General features: G+C 44.3%; 2 protein-coding genes across 2 annotated transcripts in view; both read left to right on the top strand.

Annotated features, from left to right (window-relative positions):
• Positions 1 to 15,711, top strand: part of LOC146753570 (obscurin-like protein 1) — a 35,690-nt gene that overhangs the window by 19,236 nt on the left and 743 nt on the right. Inside the window, exon 2 of the mRNA XM_085529386.1 lies at positions 14,905 to 15,189. Coding sequence (XP_085385512.1) covers positions 14,905 to 15,189 — 285 coding nt within the window. The remainder of the gene's footprint in view (positions 1 to 14,904; positions 15,190 to 15,711) is intronic.
• LOC146753571 (obscurin-like protein 1) lies at positions 5,955 to 9,085 on the top strand. The gene is made up of 2 exons (XM_085530620.1): positions 5,955 to 6,260; positions 8,312 to 9,085. The coding sequence occupies exons 1-2, from the start codon at positions 6,122 to 6,124 to the stop codon at positions 8,758 to 8,760; spliced, it is 588 nt and encodes a 195-aa protein (XP_085386746.1). The 5' UTR covers positions 5,955 to 6,121; the 3' UTR covers positions 8,761 to 9,085.

Raw genomic sequence — 15,711 nt, 5'->3', positions numbered from 1 at the left:
GTGATACTCATGGTTATAGAAAATATTTGCTTAGTGAGGTCACACTGAATGAAAGCAAAAAAGAAGATGAATGAAAATATACAGAGGAGAAGAAGCCTCTGAGGCTTCTGAAGTGTTATGACCAGAAGACATAAACTCTGTTAAAGCAAACGTTTCTCTCTCTTTTTTGTGTTCTTCCAGGGAGGCCTTGATTACCGCCTGAACACATGCTGTGGAAGCCCAGCTTATGCAGCACCAGAGCTAATCCAGGGCAAAGCGTCTATTGGCTCAGAGGGATGTAGAGCGGTGTTTGTTTTCCCCTCTTTCCCTTCCCTCTCCACAGAGCATTTAAAGGCGGTGGAGCTCAGGTAGGCTCTCTTGGTTTCCCTTCTGAATTCTGCTAGGTTGCATTGCTTGGTAGCTCTCAGAAGCTGTCAGTGGCCACAGACTAGAAAAGTGCAATTGGTCTCAGTTCACACAGCTGGCTGGTTTGTCTCTGGCTAATCCTGAACTGCCTCAAGCGACTTCTTTGGGGCTCTACAGAACAGCAGCTTCAGAGATCTCTTTCTATTACTAAGTTTTTAAAAGAGCAATTTGTTCTGTTAATTATCCATCATTTTTGTGCAGTCTGTTTTGTTTAGACTTGTCTTTAGCTTCCAAGTTGTATGTGAAGATTAATTTGCATTGTGATTTATAATGTACTAAAAATTGAGAGATCTCTGGAATTTTGGAACCCACTACGTGCAGTTGTTAATCTGTCCAAACTGGTCTGGTTTGCAATGCCCTCATCCTTCTTGAATTGCTCTGCTGTTAAAGGCGGAGCAATTCCTACAAGTGCCATGGCCCCACTGTTGTTCTAATTCTTGTTTCTTTGTTTTCCACACGCTGCTTTTCAAGCCTCCTTTTTCTTTACAGTGCAAGTGAGAATTGCATTGTGAGGTGTCTGAACCTTGTTGTGCCTCTACATAAAGAGAACAGCAGCAAAGCCTGACAGGTGACTGTGCTGACAGCTCTCATAGCCAGTAACACGTAACTGTGCTAAATCCCTTGTGATGGCTTTGATTTAATTTTTGCCAGTGAAATCCTTGTAAAAGGAACTGCAGCAGTGTGATGAGCTAAGGTGAAGATGCTGGTTTTAGTAGTGCTCTAAGCTGAGTGGAAGGGCAATTGAATGAGGGTTATATGCTTTCTGTGGACAATAAGGTTGTGGTGCTGTTGGGGTGGGTCCAGAGGAGGGGCCACTGTGATGATCAGAGGGTTGGAGCAGCTCTCCTATGAGGAAAGGCTGGATTGTGGCTCTGGGCAGCCTGGTCTGGTGGTTGGCGACCCTGCACATCGCAGGGGGTTGGAACTGGATGATCTTTGAGATTCTTTTCAACCCAGGCCATTCTATGGCTGTACAGTTCCATACTGGAACAAATATAAAATGCTAACTATGTAAAACATGGAGTCAAACCTGTGTGATTTGTCCACACCAGGAGGTGATTAGAAAACAATTTTTTAAGCTACAAAGCTGCTTGCATGAAAGGAAAAGAAAATAAAACTACAAGAAAAAGGGAAAACCTTTCTTCCTGAAAATAGGAAGAATAATGGACCCGACATGAAATTTGGGTGAAGCTGCCTGATTTTATGAAGCTATTCCCATTATTTTCTTGGTGCTGTGTTTCCCAAATGAGTGGTTTCTGGCTGTGCTGCAGCACCAGTCTGCATGTGAACATCAACTCTATTCACCATCTGGGAAGATTAGGACTTCCCTTCTCCCACCAGCACCACTGAATTACAGTTACTCAGTGGTTAAACAAAGGAATCCTGAAAGAAGGGTTTACAGCTGTCGTGTTATCTGAAGTGCTTGGGGCATTCTGATGCTATTAAGCTCTATGTATTAACACGTTCAGAAAGAAAAGGTAGGCATCTGATTGTTGTGACAGTTTCTAAGTGATTTGGAAAGCTGTACCACCCAACCACTCCTTCTGTTTGATGGAGGTGACAAAGCTCAATTTAATTTCTGACTGCTGTTTAAATTCTGAAGCTGGAGCTGGTTCCTGGAGCAGAAGAAGCTCGGAAGCTGTCCCTCCTACAAGCAGGCACCTCTCAGCAAAATATGACACCTCAATTTCTGATGGTAAGGTCAGGAGATCTGATTCCAGCGTCTAGCTTTCAGCTTCATGCTATGTTAGTGGGACCTTTGGCATCCAGCACTGACCAACAGAAACTGACTGGCTGGTAACAGTGCACCCCAAAGCAGTTACGTGTCTCTTTATGTTATGAGGGAAAATTGTATCCCATTGAGATTTCCTATTTTTACACTTTGCAGATCTAACTCGCTGCTGGAAGAATCCTGTACGCCATGTTCACACCATTTTCAATGTGCTGGATGAGTCTGTTGTTGGCATTTTAATACCATTTACCAGGCAGGCAATATGTATGGAGTATTTGGCTCTATCTGCAGTCATGACTGTTTGAGTATCTTCAACGTGTGGCTCATTGCTTCCATTTCAGGCTGCCCAGAGAAGCTGTGGATGCCTGTCCTTGGTGTTGAAGGCGAGGTTGGATGGGTGATGGGCAGCCTGAGCTGGTTAGTGGGCAGCCAGCCCAAGGCAGGTTGTTTAGAACTGGATGATCTTGAAGGTTTCTTCCAACCCAAGCCCTCCCGTGATCCTATGATTCTGTGATTTCATTCAGGTTTATTAAGATGAGATGAGTTCTCCTAAATGTGCTGTTCTCCATATGATTATAATTGGAGACTTAAATTATAATTGGATGACTGAAACCAGACACCAAACTTTCTGATGGCCAAAATGAAATGAAATCAATCCTTTACTGTGTCAGTAGTCTGTCACTAGAGCCCATCAGGTAATTCCCAGCCTCCTGCCTGTATCAGTGGCTGCACACAGTGAAAAAGTCTGATGGGATTTTAACCTCTAAAATGTTCCAAAGCAACCAGAGGGTGAATATGTTCACTATGCAAATACCTGCAGGAATAAGCTTGTCATGTATGTCCTGAGGTACCACAGTAGTTAATGGTGGGACTCAGTAGGTCATGCTGAAAGTTCAGTCTGCTGATCTTGAAGGTCTTTTCCCGCCTACATGACCTTATGCTAATATTTCTGTATTTATTTCTGTTCAGCTCCCAGAAAACCTCCCACCCAGCCCCCAGCTGACCCCATGGTGAAAAATAAAACAGAAACCTCAGTGACGCTGGCATGGTCCCATCCGAACATGCCCCGCCCCATTCCAATCCATGGCTACATGTGGAACCCAATAAACCAACTGGCTTCACCTGGGTGAGGTGCCACGAGTCTCATGTCCCCGTCCCAGAGTTCACGGTGAGCAATCTGTCTGAAGAGGCTGATGATCAGTTCCGAGTGTCTGCAGTCAATGCGCATGGACAGAGCCCGTCTCTGGAATTCCCAGGGAGCGTGCACCTTGGTAAGCACAAAAACCCCAATGGAAATGGGTCAGTGTGTGCTGAGCAGCTGTGTTGGTTCCCTAAAGATGTTTCCTTTGACTGAAAGGATAGTAGTGCATTAACACACCAAAGGCTTTCCCTTCTTCCTAGTTCTCCTATCAACCTCCAGCTACCACTAAAGTGATACAAGTTCTGTTTCTGTGAGAGAGACATGAATATTATTATCTTTTGATATCTCACATGTGCAAGAGGCAGAACTTTCTGTAACAGATTTGAAGCATAGAAGTGCTTCTTCCAGCACTCATGCAAAGGGTGAAGTAGAAATGTACCTATGATTTAATCTTCCATCTCTAAATGAGATCCCAGACTTGCATCTAAAGAGCATTAAGACATCCATGTTGTTCTTCCTCAGAACCAGTCCTGGCTGTGAAATCCCCACTAACAACTGGTGAAGCTGTACCTGGAAGGAATGCCATGTTTACTATTGACCTTACAATAACGTGTTGCGGCACTTGGTACATCAATGGTAAAGTCTTACAGGAAAGCGAGACCTGCATCATCAAGAGAACCCAAACTACTCACAGCCTAATGATAAAGAACGTCCCCAAGAACGATGATGGAGCAGAAGTGAAATTTGTTGCCAAAAATGTTGATGTCAGCACCAAGATGAAAGTGAGAGGTATTTGCTTTGATCCTTCTCCTTTCCTCTTACAGTCAAGGCATAGTTGCTGTGATCTGCTGATTAGAACTGGGGCTGCAGGCATTCACTGACTGTACCAAATACCTGAAATTGCACCCCATGGACTGACGTGAGTCCTGGTAATGACCTAAACATGATAGCACAGAGTGTAGGGTAAGCCAATCTACCCAGCTGCTTGGTATCTGAACCAGATTGCTTCATGCCAGCTGATGAATGTCTGCAGTTCACAGCTATTGGCCAGTGCATTCAGTCACCAGGTTTACCACTGCATCACCATAGAGCAGTACTTTCAGCTCCAGGTTCAGACAGCCTTTCTGATTGCACTGGAATAGTTTAGAAGTAGGGGAGCAATCATTCCAATAATATCAATCAGCGTTGCATGACCAAATAGAACAAATAAACATTCATTATGGGAGGACCTGTTTGTCATTGGGTGGAAACCTCTGCAGAAGCATGTTTAGAGCATTCTTAATCAGTAGAAGGAGATGTTTGGTTGAGTTTTACTTAGTAAATCAGGCAAGAAGACCAAATTAAATATCTTGAATTGCTCAGCACTGACATGTAGAAGAGACCTGTGACGAGTCACAGGGATGTTTACTTAGCTGTCATTCCATGGTGGGCTTTTTCTTACACAGATGTAGGGAGAAACTGAACTTTCCCACGCAGGTCTCTGTTTTGCTGCAGGGTTTAGGTCTGATCTCTGAGATCCACACGCTGGGCCTTGATTGCAATAAATGAGAGCCCTTTGTTTGCTCCAGTGGAAGACTTTCCATTTCTGCAGTACCCTCTGCAGAAGACACAAATGCAAATGCACCTTCTTCCCAGCAACAATTGCCTTGTTCTTTTTTACACTGAGTATGCATGAGGCTCTTCATCATATTCTTCTGGCTTGTCACCCTTGTTGATCCATGGAGAAACAACAAAGCCCTAGAGTAGTGTATGCACTTTGGCATTGGAGAGCTTACTTAATTGCTTCTTCTCAATGAACAAACTCCAGAGAGGCATGGAGACAGCTCCAAACAGAATTGAATAACGGGACTAAACTTATGGAGAGCAGAACTTCCTGCCAAGGCTTGTCAGCTAGTCTTAATTTTGCTTTTCTTCTCTCTCTTTGTCATGTTAGCATAATATTTCATACTGGCAGGTCTGCCCTCAGAATTAACTGGCACAGGCTGCCCGGGGAGGTGGTGGGATCCCTGGAGGTGTTCAGGAGCTGTCGAGATGTGGCCCTGATGGATGTTATCAGGGGGCATGGTGGGGTGGGTTGGGGTTGGAATCAAAGGAGGACCCCCATGTATTTCAGCAGGAAGCACTACTGGTAATAAGACCTTTGGAGCAAATCCTGGTAGGGCCACGCTCAGCTGGTCCAGTCCGGAGGCTGTTCCTCCTTCCTGCAGTATCTGCAGTGAAAACCAGCAGCTGCTTTTGTGTGGCTGGGCTCACATCCAGCAGCGGTGAGGGAACAACAATGATAAGAGACAGTTCCTGAAAAAATGAACGAAATTTGACTGTATGATAGGATGGAGTTAAATGTATTGACAGGATCTCAGGCATCCCAGTGTCCATCAGCTGGCTCTCAAGCTCCTAAAAGACAGGCGTTCTGTAAAACATTGTTGAATTTGTATTATACATGCGTGTTCTTGGAACTGCTGAACAAATCATGCATAATCCAGACTTTGATTTTAGCAGCTCTGACTGCGCTTTCTCAACAGACCCAACTCAGTTGTATGCGCTGTTTTGAAATGATATGTTAACAAGAAGTTGGAAAACAAACTCCATTACCCGCAGTAAAATAGGACCGTGGCCTTAGGCTTAAACTTTTGGCTAAGAAAGTGGTGAGATTTTGAATCTTTGAAGTCAATTATTCCAGTGTGTGTTAATAGGGGCCAGTTTCATCATCTAACTTTTGAGCTCCAATTAATTTCCATAAAGGAATTCTTTTTTTCTTTTCGGTCCTGAATGATATCTCCATCTTTTAGGCTCAATTTGTTTGCAATGTCCTGGTGAAGTGGTACAAAAATGGCAAAGAAATCATGACTAGTAACAAGTTCACAATGGAAGATAAAGGGAAACTGCATAATCTTCTGGCTTCACCTGTAACGAAAGAAGATGAGGAAACATACATCTGCAAAATTGGAGATGACACTCTGATTTTTGATTGGAAAGTCTCAGGTAAGTTTGTGAGGCAAACATGGGATCACAATCCATGTAAAGCACTTCAGACTTAATTCATTTTATATGTCCAACCCTGTGGGTTTCCAGTATTTAGGACAAAGATTGCATAGCTCTATTGAAGCAATTCTGACCTTCCTGTTGCCCCTATGCAAATCCACAGTACGAGCAAATAATGTAACTGTGTTGTGATGAATTCAGGACAGCCTTATCTCCAGCTGGGGCTGGAGTCATGACTTGAGCCCTGACATCTGGGCTTCATTCTTCCAGTTCATGAATTGCCTCAGCACTTACATCATCTTTAAACCTATGACTGAAATGGTCCTAGGTTCTTAGCATGGGAATCCTGTCTCCTCTTTTGACAAATTAAACTCCACATTTGGAGAGTTGAGTGTCTCCTGCTGTACGCGAAGGACATTGTGATCTCCGAGGTGTCTCCCTGAGGTGCTGTAAGCACAGCCATTAGCTCATAGTGCAAGTAAAGCACTGTCAGGTCAAGCCTGGAGGAGTAATGCTTGTCACTGACATGTTCCTGTTCAGGGTGGAGCTGGAGGGTAAAATAACACAAGAAATTGTCATTGAAATTCAATATCTGTGAAATTCAGCTGGCTGCAATCACAGAACCTGGCGTTAAGATCTGTTTTCTTGTTTATTTCTTGAGCCTATTTTCCATAACCCAGTCCTCATTTATGAACTGAAGCTCTACTGAAAGCCTTTCGCTGTGTATGCTCATGCTGCAGTGCAGCGCTTGTGACCTCTAACAGCACATTCACGTTCCTCTGATCACAGGATCCTTAAGGTTGATTAAGACCCTCTAGTCCGACTACTCACCCATCACCACCATGATGCTCACCATCAGCTAGCTAAAAACTCAGCAGAGATGATAGATCAAGCCCAACACTGGATTTGGGATGGCTAGAGATTCCTAAGATATTGAAGGATTGCTTGCAGGTGGTGTTGGCTCAGGTATTCACCCTGCATCCCACCTCCCGTTCTGTTTGGTTGAGAATCATGCATTCTGCAATTTCACTTTGTAATTCAAAGCCCCTTTCTTTATCTGTTAAAAAACTGATCTAAAACAAGCCGAGAAGACTCCATTGGAACTGGTTGATGCAGAACAAAGGCATCCCCAAAGGACAAGTTGCACTGTTTGATGAACATTATTGGATGAGAGCTAAGCTAAGATTTAAAAAGTTCTGGGGCTGTCTCTGAGCATCAAATCCAGAGGAAGCCTGCATGATTCCCTGAGAATGGATACCTCCTACTTTGGTGTAGGGTTAAGGGAGCACTAGCAGTAACTCCTATCACAAAATGTCACATGGCTCAGACAAAAAAGCCATCAAGAGGGCTTAATTAGGAGCACCAAATGGTCACAAGATGGTCTTAGGGCAGGGAAATAATCTATCTAAGTGATATTGATTGATGCTGTTAGTTCTTAACAGCTTGACTCTAGAGGGACTGTTCTTCTTTGGTCACCTAGTTTTAAAAGAATAGATGGCTCCTGTCTATTACAATTTTTAATGCATTATTTGTTCACTGATGCCATAAATGTGCCTGGCATAGCAATTGGCCTTGGTATATTCAGTGACTGAAAGCAACAGTTGTTGCTCTAAGAAATGCAATACTAAGCTGGGTCTGCCTGTAGCTGACAGCCATCAGCTTGCTCCTCAGGCAGGTTCTGTCTGGATGGAATGAAGGGCATGAAATACTGATGTGCTCATCAAACGCTGCTTGTTAGCTTAGAGACAAGGTGTTGAATAGGTTTGTTCATGTATTGCAAACACGTTACTTAGCTGCCTTCATTTTAGCTTCAGGAGAACATGTGCAGAATACAGACTTGATTAAAAGAATTAAGAACTGTCTGCATAGAACCTACTCTTTTCTTACACAGGAGAATCAAGCACATGTTTGTATGTGAGTACCTCCAGAGGTGAAACTCGATCACCCAAATGTAATGAGCAGAGACATTACAATCAGTTCTAACTGTGTCTTCATGCTGTGCTGAATAAGCCTGAGTCAGGATGTAAACCACTTTCTCTTTTTTTCTTCAGATGAAGCCAGTAATGTTGTCAACAAGCCCAAAACGACTCCAGAAATATCAGTCAGTCCTTCTGAAGACCTGGAGCTGGTGTGTGAGGTGTCAGCTGCAAGCGGAGCTGTCGTATGGAAGAAAGATGAAACAGAGGTGAAGCAGGACCAGAGGACAACCATCATCTCCCAGGGGACGCACCGCAAGCTCATGGTCAAAAATGTGACCCTGAAAGACCAAGGGAGCTACAGCTGTGAAACAAAAGATGACAAAGCAACATTCCAAGTGAAAATCAGAGGTGAGAAAATGCTTGGAATCCCAGAGATAAAGGAACGCTTCATTTTGTGTGTCTTGCATTTGGAGGATCAACTTACAGCCTCTCTGGTGCAAAACATTTTGGCTATAGGTCTTTCTTTGTCATCTAGTGTCATAGCAACACTTTTCAACTTGTGCTTTTCCATCCAGGGATGAATTACTGCAACAAACAATAGGCAAGGAGGGTAACTTGTGCAGCTCTTGTAGTCAGCTGGTGTCTGCAGGGTTACAGTGCAGGAGTACACCAGGCATGCAAGGAGTGAGAAAAGGGGAGGTGTTTGAAGAGATCTGGTTACAAAATTTGAATGACACAATGAGGTGGAAAATGCCAATAATCAGACTGATAAATGGCCTGGGTTGCAAAGGCCCACAGTGCTCATCCAGTTCCAACCCCCTTCTTCCCATGTGCAGGGTTGCCAAGCAGCAGCCCAGGCTGCCCAGAACCACATCCAGCCTGGCCTTGAATGCCTGCAGGGATGGAGCATCCACAGTCTCCTTGGGCAACCTGTTCTAGAGGGCCGTTCCCTTCTGATTTACTGGAAATGTAGAGAGACATGAGAAGAAAAAAAGAGAAGGGAGGAGGTTCAGCAGTGCATGCAGGTGTTCTAAATCTCATGTCCAAATCTGCTATTAGACTGCAAAACGTTTAGCTTTGTGATATGATATGATATGATATGATATGATATGATATGATATGATATGATATGATATGATATGATATGATATGATATGCCTATCATTTCCCAAGTTGAGTCTACAAACAAGGACAAGGTAGACAAGGAGGTGAAGGCTGTACTGACTGAAAATGCCACGCTGAGCTGCGAGGTGGCCCAGGAGAAGACGGAGGTGAAGTGGTACAAGGAGGGGAAACTGATCACCCGGAGCAAGAAGTTCAAGGTGGAGTCAGAGGGCAAACAGCATCGGCTGGTGGTGAGCCAGGTGGAGAAGAAAGATGCAGGGGAGTACAGCTGCGAGGCTGCTGGCCAGAAACTCACCTTCAAGATTCATGTCACAGGTGAGAGAAATTGTTTTGATTGTATTGAACCCTCCAACAAAGAAGGAGGGGAAAGTTAAGTGGTTTGACATGTGCAACCCCAGCATTCAGTGATGCAGATGGTGCTTAAATTCTGTTTAATTCGTGTACTTTTCTGTTTGCCTTCTGAAGCTATGAACACAGAGGACTTGGGTAGCCTCAGCTTAAGACAGGCTGGAAATAATTGGGGAATTTCCCTGGGGATCTCAAGTAGATGCAATGGTAGCAAAATGAGAAGTCAATAATTACAGGGGAAATTAAAGAATATTAAAGATATCTTTAGGGCACAAGCACACCCCTGCAAATGCTACTTCCTCGATAGTCTTAGAGACAGCATTTGGTCACAATGCTTGAAGGCGGCATTAATGGTTTGTATTAAATTAAAGAAACCTGCAACTAAAAAGGCTTTCCCATATTTTCTTTTGTTTTCTTCTCTATAAGAGGTGCAAAAGAAATGCTTAAAAATAGGAAGGCTTCAAGCCGGTGCTTTTCTTTCCAGAAATGGAGGAAGACAGGCGTTCTATTTATTAGGAGAGTCTGATAAGAAAGTGGAAAAAGGCTTTTTTCCTAGGGTCTATAGCAACATAAGAAGGGGCAATGGTTTCAAAAGTTAAGAGGGTAGACTCAGTTTGGACATGAGAAAAGTTCTTTATGATGAGGGTGGTGATACACTGGAACAGATTGTCCAGTGAAGGTTGTGGGTGACTCATCATTGGAGTGTCCAAGGCCAGGCTGGATGGGGACCCTGGGCAGCCTCATTTAGTGAATGATGTCCCTGACCGCGGCAAGAGGTTGGACTGGATGATCTTTAAAGCTTCCTTCTATACCCAAACCGTTCTATGATTCCATAGGGGAAACCATTTTATTACTGCCTCTGAAAACTCAGGCGATATTAGAACTGTTTTCAGAAATAAGTAGGTGAGAAAAATACATTTCCTCACTATGACTTAATCACAAACAGAATTTAACCTTGACCCTCACCTGGCTTTTGCTGGCAAAGCAACTTACAGCTGTCAGCTTGTTTGGACCATTTAATGCCTGTCCCCTTGTATGAAACAGACTTTTCAATGACTGCGTATGCTGCTGTGCTGCTGGACAGTGGGGAAAGGGGTGTTTTTTTCTTTTTGAAGATTTTGGAACATGATACTGGTGGAAATGAAAACAAGTTTAGGGCTATCTAAGCTGTTTTGGTCTGTCAGGGAGGAAGTTCTTCACTGGCAATTGATATAGTTCAGATGTTCTCATTCAGTTCATAGCACTGTCAGGAAATGTGAGTGGGAAAGCTGTCCTCAACAGTACAGTCCAAAGACTAATTTGGGCATTTGGGGAAGGCTGTGTAGAAAAGATTCATGTCTTAAATGTGCCCATTTGCCTTCAATTCCAGAAGCAGAAGATGCTTTTATCAACAAGCAGAAGGTGCAGAAGGAGGTGAAGGCTGCACCAACAGAAAATGCCACGCTGAGCTGTGAGGTGGCCCAGGAGAAGACTGAGGTGAAGTGGTACAAGGAGGGGAAACTGATCACCTGGAGCAAGAAGTTCAAGGCTGAGTCAGAGGGCAAACAGCGTCGGCTGGTGGTGAGCCAGGTGGAGAAGAAAGATGCAGGGGAGTACAGCTGCGAGGCTGCTGGCCAGAAACTCACCTTCAAGATTCATGTAACTGGTAGGAAACACGTTTTGCTTGATATTCTTTGATTATTCCATAGTCTGACTGTGGAAACATCTGTGTGAACGTGTCCTCTTGATTCTGCCATGAAACTTTTGGGGAGGATGAAAAGAATTGCTTACAAACGTGCAGGTAAAATGATTATTTGCTTTTAACAATGTTTCATCCAGCTCTTCCCCTACAACTACTTTTATCATCATCTGTCCATGGATGTCCAACTGTGATTTGTACAATGTGCAACACTGCTCTACCAGTTGATATTTCAACAGTAGTAGTTACAGATCTCTACTGTGGCTGCACTGAGAAGGTTTGGTTGTCAGTGTCCTAAGAACCTTTAGTCAGAGGCATTGCACTTGCCTTTGGCTTGTTGAATCCCACGTTGACGACCATTCGTTCCATGTTCTGTAAATGTAATGATCAGTCGTGAATCCATTGATACCTTTCTAATTGTACGTTTCTCATTAGTCTGAGAGTTTAGCACGGAGGTAGATCTCTCACTCCAGCTGCAGTAGAGATTGCTCTGGTGTCAGTATATTTTGCACAAGATCCGGTAAATTTTAACTTAGACTCCAGATAGCCGTGGGCACATCAGCTGCATTCTGAGTGACCATTAGTGAGCTGGCTGATGACGAGGGTTTGTCTTCTGTTTTATTTGTAGCTGCACTCTACTGGTTTTTGCTCATAAGTCAGCTTGTTCTCTGTTAACTTTACAGTTCTCGTCTTGTATTCTGAGCTGATCAGGACAGGGAATCTGTTTTCTCCTGTTCTTTCTTATGGCAGTGAACACATTGGAGCTTAATCCTGGTCAAGGTTTGGCATTTGATCAGCTCTGTGGAGGAGCAACTGTACTGGGAGTCTACTGCCTTTCTGCTCACACAGACCTGGTGTCCTTGCAGGGCATAGCTTGCGTTCTGTTCCCTTGTAAAGGTTGCAGTCTTTGCTCTCTCCGTCTTGGGTCATTCTGCTCCTTCAGTCCCTGGTGTGCAATATATCTCTGCTCCTGTAGTAGACAGTTTTGCTGCTGCCTGTGGTGTAGACTCTAAACTATCAGCTCTTACTGTTCCCACACCACGTGGATGTGATTCTGTGGCCTTTGGATCTGTTCCATGAGTTGTGTAGCTCATGCTTTTGGCTCAGGAAATTGGCAGTTTCAGCAAAGAGTGGATTACAGAAAGGATAGATTTGGGAGGTATCTGTCAGAGCAAATGAAACATGAACGTTGACAGAAAGACTATGGCAACAGCTGGAATCAACCAAGTTAATCCTCAGCAGCCAAAGCCAGCCCACGTCTTATTGCAGAGGTGTAGGGAGAAAACCCAGAAATGTAGTGCTTTTCCACTTGAATTTTACTAGCTGAGGGCTATTATTAGCTGTTTGCCTCAGAAACCAAGGGTTTTCTGTTCTCTTTCAGACCGGATGAGCTCATGGCTGCACAGGGTAATGTAATACCTCCTCCTCTGCCATACGTGGAGAGTGCTTGCCTAGCTACCGTTGCTGTATTTCTCATGTGTACCACTGTAACATGACGTGCCAGTCCAGCCCTCACTGCAAAATGATGTGGTGTGAAAGTCAGGAGGGATTATGAGTACTCTTGGAGTGGTTGGCTCTTTCACTACAGGAATCCTCATCTTACTAGCTTCGCCCAAAGTGGAATGGAGTCCTGAGTCTTAATTGATCCTCTTCCCATTGCACTCAGAAAGCTTTTCAGGGTTCCTCTACCCCAGGGTTCCAATGGTAGCACAGAACAATCCTATTTTAAGGACATGTTGAATATTAGGTACTCAGTGTTGAGTGTTAGGGAATGCAGATTAGACCTTCTTGCTTAAAAGAAACAAGTGCTGCACACCTTGGAAACCTATAGAAAACTAGAGTAAAAAGGGCTGATTCTGCCATCTCATTCTCTCAGTATTTGTGGTGCACGCTGAAATCCTTACTTGAAGTGGGCCAAAGCTCCATTGCATTTGTGAGAAGTTTTGCATCACCTGGTTGGTCTAGGCCATGTTTGTTGTCTTGCTAATAAGCAAGCCTTCTGATCTTCATCATTGCGGTTGGAAAAGACCACAAAGATCCCCACATCCAGCCTCAACCCATCCCACCATGCACACTGCCCACGTCCCTCAGTGCCACATCTCCATGGTTATTGAACACTTCCAGGGATGGTGACCCCACCAGCTCCCTGCAAAGCTGTGCCACCACATCACCATTCCTCTTCAGAAGAAGTTTTTCTTAACATCCAACTTGAACCTCCCCTGAAAACCATCAGTCAAAACAGGGGCTGTTGGAGATGGGCGGAGAGAATGATGCTTCTACAGTCAATACAAGCAGGGAGATCAAATGTAGAGTGTATCAACTGCATTCTTGCATTGGCTTGCTGCCCTGCTCCCTGGCCTTCAGTGGACTGCAGTGCTGGTGGTAGAGCTGTGGTGTGAATCCTGGGATTGCACGTACTGCAACGGTCAGCAGCACAGCAACTTGAGCTGAACTTACCCTCCTGGGCAGCTGCTGCCACTCAGAATTCAGACAGCATGCAGAGGAGAAAGTCATGAAGGAAGGGAAAGGGATGGCAGCAGAAGGCTTCACAGAGTGACAGCGGGGAGGGAGGAGATAGGGGACAGGTCCTGGAAGGGTTTGCCATGACTGCTGGGGAGCAGGAGCCTTCCCGGTCACCTGAGCTGGGTATGCCTGAATATGCTTGCACGAATGATCTGAATGAGTGGTCTTCCATGTCTCCACTGCAAATAAAAGACAATGTCAGTCCCCCTCACACCTACTAGTCCTGCATTCATCCTTGGAGCCTCCGTCTTGGTATCAACATCAGGACCCTGGGATCTTTCCTGGGACCCAGACAAGCATAGGAAGCTTCTTCAAAATTGGGCTGCTGTTAGAAGCTGGCTAGCACTAGAGAAGTCCATGATGTAAGTGCGTCAGAAATATTCTGCACTTCTACAGCCTTTTGTAGGGCAAACCATTTAATAGAAGTGGGAGCCCATTTATTTAGGGTTTATCTGTTCTCCTACATTTCAAATACTAGGCGTATTTGGACCCTCTTGGTTTCTTCAGCTCCTAGGTTCTTTCTTGCCTAGATTTGACACTTTGTTTTAACAGAAGAGCTGATATTCTCTAGTGAAGGCTATTAGTTTGGGCACAAGTGGTAACCTAAACCTGTTCCAACCTGTACATACAAATCTGCAAGATGGTCTCATTTCAGTCCCTCAGTCAATACTTTTTCTTTTCTTCCCTCAGAGCCAAAACCTGTGTTTATAAACCAGGAGCAGGTGCAGAAAGAGGTGAGTGCTGCCCTGGCATCAAGTGCCTCCCTCAGCTGTGAAGTAGCACAGGATCCAACTGAAGTAAAATGGTACAAGCAGATAAAATATCTATTTTAATTTCCATGCCTTTGCTTCTCTTCTAAGCAGAAGCTCTGGATTTCTTGTTGGATCATTTCCTTCCTTCCCGCTCAGCAAAAGATTCTATTAGCCATATTCTTTATGTTGTAACAGATGATGGATGAGCTGTTATAGAATTGTGAGGCATAGAAACTGAAAACTGCTGACTTTAAGGATTTGAGAAGTTACTAATTTTCCTGTTTCAATGTCTTTCTCAGAACCAGAGGCTAAATTTGAAAAGGAATTTGTCCAGAAGGAGGCACTCGTTGTTCAAGAGCATGAAAGCATCACTCTGACTATCTCAGTAACACCTGAATCTGCTGCAGTGAAGTGGTACAAAGATGGAAAGGAAATCAAGACGAGCAAGAAGTATGAGATCAAGAGTGACGGGGCATCCAGGACTCTGACGGTGATCCTGGCAGAGAGCACAGACACTGCTGTGTATGCTTGCCATACGCATAAGACAAAGAATGACAAGCAGGAATTGGAAGTAGAAGTGAAAGGTGAGCAGATAGAAGCCCGCATGTTGTGTCCTTCTTTACAGCTGCTCTTTTCTTATGGGAGGATGAAGTGAAGAAGATTGGTCTCTCTTAACAGCTGTTCTTAAAAGCTTGACACTTGAATTGCTGTTGCAGCTGCTGTAGCATCCCCAGCATAGACCAGAAAAGACCTTCTTGCCTCCAGAGATCCAAGTTTGTCCTCTGCTGGCCACTTGAGAGCTCAGGGACTATGGTGGGTTCTTTTCTGGTGTTTGCTCTTCAACCCAGTTTCTATCTCCCAGTCATCACCCAGTTTCTATCTCTTCCTAAAGCAGTTGGTAGGGTGTGTTCAGAGCCTCAGCTCTTCCTGGCTCTGCTAAAACATTGGAAGGTAGTCTTTAAGCCTCTTTAAGGCGCTGTTCTTACATTGCAGAAATATAATGATAATTCCATGCTAATAATATCTCCAGATTTATCTCTTTTGGGTTTCTTTCAGCCTGCCCTGATCCCTGACTCTGTCTGTTCATGGGGTTTTTTATTTGGTTT

The sequence above is a fragment of the Coturnix japonica genome, chromosome Z, assembly GCF_054131305.1.
Source record: "Coturnix japonica strain WE chromosome Z, WE-NBRP24, whole genome shotgun sequence".
Classification (NCBI taxonomy): domain Eukaryota; kingdom Metazoa; phylum Chordata; class Aves; order Galliformes; family Phasianidae; genus Coturnix; species Coturnix japonica.
This window is presented reverse-complemented; position numbering and strand designations above follow the sequence as displayed.